We start from the raw sequence: 11565 nt of genomic DNA on the forward strand, positions 1-11565 counted from the left end.
GGGAGTAAGACGAGACAAAAATGTTTATTTTGCAGCTAAATCATTTCAAATCTGATGGATTATATATACATAACGGTTTCTTTTATTTCAGTCTAATAGATAAAACATCGTTTTGGAAGAGAGTGGCGCGCCTTATAATTTTATCAGCTAATGATTGCAATATGGATCCATTACCATATCGGAAGTAGTTCACGAAAATGATTATGCTTTTAAGCAAGATGCATAGCAGTGTAGGATAGTCCAAATAATTGATTAATTTCCGATATTTACCTCCGTTTTCTTTTTCATTCTATTTGCTCCACTACTTTGATGCTTTGTTTATTTACCATGGATTATGTTGTTGTGAATATTTTTGTGCCACGGTCCTATCTAAGTTTTTGAAGAAAATCACAGGACAGAATAAAAACAGGGCCAAATTTGGAGGTTCTTGGATCATTCGTTGACCAAAAATGGTCAAATAACGGTCAAAATCTCAAAAAAATGGATTTTTTGACAAATTTTTGCATTTTTTGACTTTTTGGCTTAAAATCTCGCTGGAAAGTCTCACTCTTGAATTTTTTTTTGTACTGGCCATCCAATTCCTACGAGTTAAACCAAAAAGTGACAATTTCTAATTCAAACTAGGTACAATACACCTTATCAAGAAATAAATGATTTTGAAATAAACAGGGATCAAATTGACTGTTAAAATATACCCAGAAGAGGAAAAGGACGACGTCGTTTTTGAATTCATTATCAATTCGTCTATTCAACTTGTTCTTGAACTGTTCCGTAAGTGAATTTTGACTTCAAAAGTTATGAAACCCGATTTTCTGGGTCTATGGAAGATTGGAATACTTTTTTTGCTTATAGGATTTTTTTTTACCCTTCAGTTCCATGAGCTTTGCACTTTTTGAAAAGATTTTTTAAAGAGTCGTCTTTCTTTAGCAATAGCCATTACAGAAGGGTTTATACCGGCTCTAAACTATCCTGCTTTCATCAAATTTTATGATTTATGATATCGGCCGTTAACTATGGGTACCTCAGGAAGCCGTCTAGCGTTGTTTGACAAATGAATGTAATATTGGCGGAAATCCCCCGCATTAATATTCTTTTAAAATTTAAGGAAGAAAGGAAATATGGAGACTTGCTGTGAATATTTTTGGAGCAGTTTATGTATAAGCTTGACTACGCTTTATTTCCTCGTTAATTTCATTGTGGATCATTGGATTTCAACCGAAGAGAAGAAAAATGTTTTGGTGACAGGCTGTGATTCTGGTTTTGGTTTTCAAACAGCTTTAGAATTAAGTGAATCTAATTGTAAAGTTTTTGCTGGTTGTTTAACCAATGATGGTGTCAAGCAACTTGAGAGTGATTTGAGGTTTCAAGGGATAGCTTTTATTCTTGACGTGACCAAAGACGAGGATGTTCAAAAAGCAAAGGAAATGATCGAACGAAATGGAGGTATATAAACTTTTCTTAACTCGAACCATTTTCTGTATCTTCCCGAACTATTTTTTGTTCCCAATTACACATCTTTTTATAAGCAGTTTTCTAAGACTAGAAGGCTCAAATTAGCCTAAGTTTTTTCACTACCTCATAGAATAAAAGCTTTTTAGATGTAAAATCATGGTAGACGATAGGCCTTGACCCAATAAGCATAAATATGGTATAATATCCGGGGTGGTGAAAGCTATTTTTTAGAAAATGAGCTAGAATGCTAAGCAACCTTAGCCTTGGCCCGAAAATTAGAGTTGCTTATAAGAAAATTGTTATAAAATATCCAAATTTTATAAATTTTCCATGGTATTTATTTGCAGGATTACATGGTCTAGTAAACAACGCAGGCATTGCTATACCAGGATTGATCGAATGGCAATCTATCGATTTGATGAAGAAAACATTTGAAGTGAACTATTGGGGAACTGTTCGTGTTACCAAAGTCATGCTACCATTATTGAAAAAGTCATGTGGTCGTATCGTCAATGTGACAAGCATGGGAGGTACAAATTAGTTAACTTTGTAAAATGAAAAATACTGTAGATGTATCCAAAAAAAATTTATGTCCAGTATTTCTTTAAACTTAATAAATGTTAATATCAAATCAATCTACTCAAAATTCTCTTTCCAACGGATTATTACAGTCATTACTTTGAGTCGTTTCTTCTCTCTTAAAAAACAATGTATATAAATTTTCGTATAAAGTGGAATCTCCCTAATTCGAACTTCTATTATTCGAACTATTTCAGTTCTTATCAGGAAAAAACCCTCGTAAACTACTTGTTATAATTCGAATGTTTCTATAATTCGAAAAAATTAGACTATCCCCAGCTCGACTTTGAATTAGCAAGAGCTAACTGTGTTTCATTAGTAATGTTTATTAACCTTTTTTTCTTTTTTCAGGAAGATTATCTGTGCCTTATGGAGCTCCCTACTTCAGTTCAAAGTATGCAGCTGAGGCGTTTTCTGATAGCTTACGTCTCGAAGTCAAACCATGGGGTGTTTCCGTGCATTTAATCGAACCCACGTACTACAAAACTAATTTGGCTGGTACAAAAGAGCTAAAGAAAGTTTGGTTTAATATTTGGGATCAACTACCACAAGAAACACATGATGAATTTGGAAAAGAACCTTTCGAGAATTGTGAGTATTTTGGTGATCAATGTCTCATCTTTCTTAACTAACACCCCTTGTTTTTTATGCAAAGAAATTTCGAAAAGGTAAAACGGGGGTCACTTTATATCTTAAAATATATCGGAGCAATCCTTCGAGTGTGTGTGTTTTGGAGAGGGTTTATGGAATTTTACAACGTACCTGCATAAATGTTGTCAATGTGGATCCTTCTTGTATTGTTTACGGCTCAAAAATCTGGTTGGGATTTTCAAAATTATAATTCTGGCTTTCCCACAAGGGATAACAGTTCAGTGTAGTTTACTGCAAAAGGGATTTCTAATTTCAGGCTATTATCCTCATCGGAATGGTTATTCTGCCAGAGAGGCTGATGAATGTTTGTCATATATTCGCCGAATCTTTTTTACATAATTTTTACTTTAGTTGTGGATGGTGTTTTGAAAAGCATAAAATATGGCGATGACATATCAGAGGTTTCTGGCAAAATCAGACATGCAATGTTGGCACGTTTTCCAAGAAGACGTTACATTGTAGGGAAAGATTCGATTGTTTTTGCCATTATAACGCATCTTCCGACAGTTGTTGGTGATTGGATTTTCTCGAATATGGCACCTTTGCTTCGACCAAAGAAAACAGTGGAGTAGTTAGATTTGTATGTATTTGAAGAACAAGTATTACTATACAACCTTGGATATTTTTTATGAAACAAATATACAGGGGTGTACGCATTCTGATTTGTTCATCACAGTAGACAGCCGCTGGTCTCCCGAGGGAAACTCAATACTAGAACCTCCGTAACTCAAACACTTTTCGTGACTTTTCTTAGCAGCTTGATAATTTTTTATAAGAAGAGAATACGTTTATAGCCTTTTTTGCCTAGTCTACACAATAGACAGCCCCAGGCTTTTACGCTCGAAGCGAAGGAAGATATGACGTAGCCTACTTTGCCATTTTGTAAAACTAACTACCGTGAGCACTACAGTTGAGCTATCTCTGAAACTTAACCTGTGACGACGGATTGTAAGAATTTTATCGCGCATGTCTCAATCATGTAAGATTATACATCTTGTCACTAGGACGATTCTTTTTGCGTTTGAGTTTATAGAAAATTTCAAATGAATCTTATGAAAATTTAGGTAATTGTATTTTATATCTCATATATTGATCTAGTTCTTATTATCTTGTAGTTAGTTAGATTTTAAATACTTAGCTTATAATTTCAATAAAATTATTAACGTGTGTCACATTTAAAACTTCGACTATTTAAAAAATTTGTTTTATAACCATTCGATATCTACAATAGAGGACTAATGGCCACCATGAAATATATTCACGTTTCAAGCACCCCTTTCAGCGCGAAAAATTATCAATCCAATCAAATTGTATTTTCATCTGAGGGCAGTCTCTTCTCTGTCAAAATTGGCTCCCCAGCGAGAAATTAATACCTATTAGTCTTTAAGGCACAAAGGTTTAAGGTGTACAAAAATAGGAAGAAGTATTCTTTAAAGGTATATAAAAAATGATCAGTAGATATGGCATGTATTTCAACAATTGTTCTGAAGATTATTTTGAAATGTATTTGACTAGTTATACAGTGCATGTATTTAAGGTAAGAAAGCTTTGCTGAAGTACAGTGATTAACGATGTAATAATGACAATTTATTGGCTAGAATGAGTTTGACGCACTTAATACAGGCTCATGGCCCTAGGCCAATTAGTTCTTCTTGAGATTTTAGGTCCAAAAAATCTTTTTTAGCAAATATTTTGACGATTTGATACGAAAACTTGTACATCCGCCCCAGCTTTGACAGCCAATAAAATTGGAGGAAAAACAGCTTTTAACAATATCGATTATCACTATGATCATATATATTCAAAGTATATAATATATGTAATATTTTAGAATTTGTGTAAATGAATTAAAATGTGCAAAAAAATATAAGATATTTAACTGATACGTTCATTATAAAAATAAACTATATAAGAACACAGAGCTTCGATGTCCAAATTTAAAGTAAGAACATTTAAAGGCTGTATGGACTCTTAAAACACGCAATTTCTTTGAAAATTGCACAAAAATACTCACAAAATGGTGAAATTGAAAATAGTTTACCAACATTCTTAGGTTTCAAACTGAAAATGTTAAGAACATGCCAAGGCTTCCAAAAATTTTGGATGATCTTTAAAAAAAAACGTGGATCGGCTTAAAACAGAAAATCTTCGAAATTTCAAATAACGGCAGACACCCACCTGATAGATACTTCTGATCACCGACGCCTGTAAAAGGGTTGAATTGATTTCTTTGTTTCATATGAGAATTCCAATCTACCAATATATATTATTAATTGGAATGCTATTTATAGTCCTTTGTTGGTCCAGCGCGCAGCAGAATGGACCTTTAAAAAGCAACTGATCGAAAAGATTTTGTCTTTGTCGGGGCCTGTATGCGCAATAAATTAACAAGTCCAGGCTAAACCAACCGCCGATCTAGAATTTTTGCCCCGCCTACCCGCGCGATGTTTGACCTATGTTTTGGTTTGAATTGGTAGTATAGTCAAATTTCCGGGTTAGATTAAAGGGTTGTTTCAGGTAGGGTTAGGGCTAGGGTTGGGGATGGGAGTTAACCCCTGGTTAAGGTTTTAACTCCCGGGTAGAGTTTGGAGTAAATACCATGTTTATAAGAAACTTTGAACTCCTTAATGCAGTTGTGACTCGATGGCCGAGTGGTTAAGGCGCTGGCGTTCTATATAGTGGGTTCGAATCTCATCAGCGGCAAAAGTTTCGAAATTTCGGGAAATGCATCAAAAGCTTTCAAAACTTAGTAATATAATACAAAGAAAGAATCAAAGAATAGGAGCTCAGAGTGGAGGATGGGAAGAAATTTTTTTTGCGTCACTTAAGGAACCCGGTACGAACGACATTCGGTTATTGCCACGTCAGCTGGACCTTCACGCCGCTCCGGCTTCTTGTTCTTCTTCATCTTAACCAATTATTTTCATTCGATTGGTGTCATTGTCTTTTTCATTACTTTTTCAGCAAGTTTTCCTGTTTGGAATTGCGTTATAAAAGGGGGTAATCAGTCCGGAAAATTTGAAACAGATCGGCAAGGAAAGGAGTGGTTTCTATTGTTTTCGTGATTAACGGGGGGGGGGGGGGGGGGGTTACAAATATTGACATTTCTCTATCACCTCAACAGTTCGGTTGCTCGCGTGTTTGGATAAAAAAGAATCGAAAAAAAAAGTTCTTTTTTTCGATACGTGGCCGATCGAAACGGTTCAAATCAGCAACATGAATTTTAAATCAATAAAAACCTTAGAAATAGGTCACAGGCTTCCAGGAGCCGCCGTTGCAATGCTTACAACTCTAGTGATCTTCCTAGTTAATTCCATTTGACTAGCCATCAGGTTGCAGGTATGCAACTGCACTGTTTGATGAAATTTTAGCATGAATGAAATATATATGCTGCTCGGCGCTCTACCATCTAAATAAATATCTACACGAATAATTAGTTTGACAGATCCTTAATTCCTCAGCATAAAATTTGGTGTCGCATGACAAACTCTAGTGAGAGCAAATCTAGCATTCTAAGTAAGGGTCTATCCATCACTGATCATAGACTCTAAATACATCTCGAGGAGTCTCTAAAGATTGATGCTTAATATACCCTCATAATCAGTTTTAAAGATAATGTTGGAGTCTGAATATCCTACACTTTTTTTTTTCATAAGAACAAACTATATAAGAACATAAGGCTTTGGAAGCCAAAATCTCAAGAACAAGTTAAGAACATTTTAAGGTTTTGTGGGCTCTAAAACACGTTTTCTTAGGAACATGTTGAAAATAAGAACATGTTAAGAATATTTTTAGGCTTGAAACCCGAAAAGTTAAGAACATCTGAAAGCTTCAAAAATTTTGGATGTTCTTATAAAAAACGTGTATACTCTTATCATAGGGACCACCAGTATGCATTTATAGCACTTCAGTCCTCAAAGAGCATACTTGATACAGAATGGTAGCTGTTTTCACAACGAAGCGTTGTTTTTTATGACGTCATCAATGACCTCCCGCTAACTTCCTTACTTTACTTTAGGCATCCATGGTAGCTGTTTTCACAACGAAGCGTTGTTTTTTATACTTTAGGCATCAATGACCTCCCGCTAACTTCCGGTAAGAGGTATGCCACAAGGTCTTAAAGAAATAAGCATCTCTTAAGATGTATGGTTTCGGTTCATGGAAAATATCACGTAACAAACAGATAGACCGGTTGTACAAACTCGAACCCAGTCCCTTAACTTTCGGATAGCACTCAAGATCATATCGTATACATCAGTAAAATCAAAAGGGTACCAGATTGCATTGTTATATGAACTCCCCCCACCCAGTCACCTTTCAAATCACGCAATCACGTTGGTTCCTCCGATCACGCGATCACGCACTTTAAAATCTTAAATCACGAAATCACGAATTTACAAAAACGCCAATCAGGCCATCACGAAAACCACTGGGGGCCTTTTATACCGTCCTGTTTTATTCAATTGAAGAAATACATCGAAACCTCATCCCGACAAGAAGAACTACCGCTAAGCTACTATATATCCCTATGAAAAACTGTTCTCAACTAACCTGCTATCTACCGTGAAAAGCACAAGCCGTAATCATATATCGACCTGTGCCGACCAATCCAGATTCTATTCAGCGTGCAATCAACGCAGAGAAAAGTAACCATGACAACAATCCAAGATCTTAGACGAAGCTCAAAATTGGTATTTATATTCCCGTCGTTGAAAACCCAACGGGAAGGGGTCCCAGTGGGTCTGTAAGAAGGGGGTGTATGTATATATTTTTCTTTGGCATACAGCCACTGACTGAAAAACCTCATCAGATCAGTATACCTTTGTAAGCAATGGAGTCTCTTTAATTCGAACCTCTATAACTCGAATGTCTCCTTAATACGAACAAGTTTTCTCTTCAGTAAAGAATACGTTATAAACCTTACCTTAGTACACCCCTTCTCACGGCTGGGGATTCGAATTCCACTGTTTTCAAGCCAGAAAGTTCAGTGGAGATGGAAAAAATAGCACAATATTTTGCAGTGAGGATTATCTTATTTGAATATTTTCATCGGGGACAAAAATGAGAGTATAATTTTCCACTGGGGACGATATCTTTTCCAGTTGGATGGGTTTACCTGTGGGTCTGTAAGATTGGGGGTGTTAGTATCTTCTTATGCAAACAATGTTATTGGTGAGATAACCCTCTTCGCCATCTGCAACTGCATTCTTTCAAATTCCAAAAATATTTCCAAAATTTTTACAAACAAAACTTTTACTATTGTCTTGCAGATATAGAAATAAATCTGACAATTAGTTTAAAATGTGTCTTTGGAATTGGAAATGAAAACTTTTCAAAACCAATATAAGGTATGCCTATGTTCTCATAGATAGTAAAGAAAATATTTTCTCGAAACTAATTGGGATTAGGATTAACTTAATTAGCCCATTTAACCCAAACATTAAGTAATTTCTTATGGAAAACTGATGTTTTCTTCCTATTAACTTGTTGGGTTTCTTTTCATAGGTCTTTTCACCAGCTTTCAAACTGGGATGGGATCAATCTTTTAAAATAAATAGCTAGTACATAGATCATCTGGCCCTGGTCCGCTCGCCAGCTTTCAACCTGGGGTTAATCCTTTTGGTCAAAGTACTAGTATGTAGACCAGAGCATGAATAAAATTGTTAGCTCTCCGTTTTACACCCCCTTCTCACAGACCCAGTAGAATCTTTCAGCCAGTGGGGATAAAAATAACGAACTGAAACTCGATTAAAATTCCTTTATTTCTTATGGTGGGTGATCTGGGTGATTTCAATTCTTTTGTTTTCAAGTCAGAAAATTCAGTGGGGATGGGAAAATAGCATAATATTTTGGAGTGATGATTGATTTATTTTTAATTTTGTTACTTTCAATGGGGATAAAAAAATGAAGGATAATATTCCACTGGGATGATCTTTTGGACAATTTTTCGAGTGGGAAGAGTTCTCAGTGGGTCTGTGAGAAGGGGGTGTTTTTTTTAATATTTCATATATTGATGGTGATCCGGAGACTCTTTACTTGTCCATGAGACTTTTCACATAAATTATTTAAACCAATTTCTTACTTATTTTAAAGCATTCGTCTGTAGAAAGGATGAGATGGCATAAATAAAAACCCCTTGCACAACTACTAACCTAGCTACGTAAATTGTTACTCGCTCATGCGTACAATTTTTTGTATATTTTGCTGAGCTTTTCTTATTTTATGACGCTGAGAGTTTTCTATCGCCCGTTTTCTATCGCCCTTGTCGTCATAAAAAGTGACGTCGTGTTAAATAATTTAGATGGTGGATGTCTCTAATGCTTGAAATAAAAATGAGGCCTTGGTCAGCCCACTTCTTTCCCAAAAATGTACATTTATTTCAAATTACAAGACTTTTGTATGTCACTATTATAGATAATTTACGAAAATTTCAAAATCATTCAAGGATTTACAAATATGACACCGAATTAAATCCCCCATCTCAGTTTTCTTTTTTTAAATTCCTACACAATAAAATATGGGAAATTTAAATATTGTATTAGAATTTTTGCGATGTTTATCTATATTGTTTAGTTTTTAACTTTAAAATAAATTAAGACGGACTCTTTTAATAATTAAGATGTTGACTCTTCCCTCTAGTATAAAGAGGGGAATTTTTGAAAAATACTGCAAGAATCTGAAAAAGACTGAACGAAAATACAGAATATCACAAAATCTACTAACGCTATTTTCACATTAAACTCATCGACATGTATAGAGCTAACGACATCGCTTTGCTTGTGGTTCTACTCGCACTGACCTTCAATCAAAGTACGCATGCGCAGAAGTTTGAAGTTTTAGATGATGGTCAAGATCTTCTGGCTGAAATGTGTCGAAGTTGTAGAGCTCATATCAATGTGTGCCAATATCAACGTGTTTTTCGTAATAATGCACGTACGGAAATGATGTGTTCACAACTGAAAACTGAATGTCACCAATGTTTGTTACCATATCTCATCTCTGAGCAAGACACCAAAAGTGCTGAGTCAGCTGATATGCACCAGATGACCGAGAGCAATCATTTAGCTAACGATGCTGGACAAGATTCAAATGATGTTTTGGAAGACCTTCTCGATAGCACGCAACAAATGGAAGACACACAATTCTCATCAACACGAAGCAAACGTGGTTGTGCGCTTACGTGTGAAGCCGCACGACACATGTGTGATAACCATGCTAAAATTGACAATTATATGAAATTATTACGATGCAAACAAAAGGCTAATTGTAAAGGATGCTTAAAACTTGTTTAAACATTTTTTTTAAATCTCAAATTTTAGGGCTATAAATGTTGTAAATAACAAAGCTTTAGAATAGAAAATAATCATCCTGCTTTTGCGGTATATTATGTTATTTTTTCCGTAATTGCAGGGTATTCAGTCTGATTTGTACAGATTATTATGTCTGCTGGTTCAGTTTAACCTTGATAAAAATTGATAAACTTCCAATTCTTAAATTGTCGTATTTTTTCAGCTTCACAAGGGTTCGTTTGGCGTTTACGGGCCCGGCAGAAGTGGGGAAACATTTCTAGCGAATGTATCTCATTTTGAGCCTCCAGCCTCCCCACTTTTATGGTTTTTCCGCCGAGCCTGGCTTAGGATTTTATAAAATACGCTAAAGTTCACGCTCACTGCATTTGTCTGACATTTTTTAGTCTAAAATGGGCAGACAATGGATTAAAAGTAAAAAGTAAAAGCAAATATGTGTTTATAGAAGACTAGAGTTTCCCTCAGAGTGCATTGCTTGATATAAATATTTTTTCTTCTTTGATAAATGCGGTTAGCTCATGCTGTTTATAGTTTTTATCTTATTTTCAGTTATGATATAAAAGCTCCCTGGATCGCAGTCACTCAGTTTTTAACGATACAAAGTAATTCATTTCTTTAATCTCAAAGCTTCAAATTCAGGCATTGTAGAAACTAAGCAAATAATAATGGTATCGACTAATTGTAGTTTGTACCATCTGATGATCTGATATAATCCCGTAAAACTATCATAATTATCAAATAACACCCATGTTTATGCATGAAAAAAACAGCAAATTTTTTTCATCCTAGATATGAATTTATTTACGGTTTGAGAGAAAATTATTTTGCCGAAAGAGTTGGCGTTCCGTAAATTAGTTGAGGCGTTTTGAGAAATGTAGACTTTGACCCAAATGAGCGTTCCGTAAACTATTCAGATCTCAAGAGTTTCGCGTGCTAATCAAAAGGGTAGCCAAAAATAGTTTTAATCACACGTCGAACTTAGCCTCAAACAAGTAACTTCTAGCAACTTTCCTCGTAAAGGTTACAGGTCATAATTCGATAATAGTTACGTTGATTATTCTATGTATCAAGTAAAGTGATGAAATCACATGTTCGTGCGAGGGCGCACAGTCTTTAAAACACTTCATTCACAAATTTAGTTTATTCTGATGTTGAACGTGCCAGGGTGCACAGTCGTCAAACATGATACAGTATTTACAAATTGCAATTTATTTGATTTCCAAGATTGCGAGGGCGCATACAAGATGTGATTAATCTGATTTTCGAAATTCCACTCCTTACGGTTTCTTTCAAACAGCTCAGTTTTCAGAGGCAGTCTGGGCACCCAATTTTGACCACCGGGGTTTGAAAGTTTTTGTCCGGGGGAGAACGAAATTCGAAGTGTTTTATCATAAAGAAAGAGGTTCAAAGAAAGTGGTTTACTCGTTTTTAATTAATTGAAACCTATTACTGATGGTCAGAAGAATGAAAACAATATTTATTTAAAGAGAAGTGTGGAAGATGCTTTATCTGTCACTGACCGACTTTTATGAAAAGTGTTACGTTACTTGAAAATAATTTATACTTTATTATAGTT

At 35.2% G+C, this 11565-nt stretch overlaps 1 protein-coding gene across 1 annotated transcript; it reads left to right on the forward strand.

Annotated features, from left to right (window-relative positions):
* Positions 1–609: 609 nt before the first annotated feature.
* LOC136819327 (short-chain dehydrogenase/reductase family 9C member 7-like) lies at positions 610–3583 on the forward strand. The gene is made up of 5 exons (XM_067075573.1): positions 610–771; positions 1106–1443; positions 1800–1982; positions 2383–2622; positions 3034–3583. The coding sequence occupies exons 2-5, from the start codon at positions 1119–1121 to the stop codon at positions 3252–3254; spliced, it is 969 nt and encodes a 322-aa protein (XP_066931674.1). The 5' UTR covers positions 610–771; positions 1106–1118; the 3' UTR covers positions 3255–3583.
* The last annotated feature ends 7982 nt before the right edge of the window (positions 3584–11565 follow it).

Source organism: Clytia hemisphaerica, unplaced genomic scaffold (assembly GCF_902728285.1).
Source record: "Clytia hemisphaerica strain Z4C2 unplaced genomic scaffold, Clytia hemisphaerica genome assembly, whole genome shotgun sequence".
Taxonomy (NCBI): Eukaryota; Metazoa; Cnidaria; class Hydrozoa; order Leptothecata; family Clytiidae; genus Clytia; species Clytia hemisphaerica.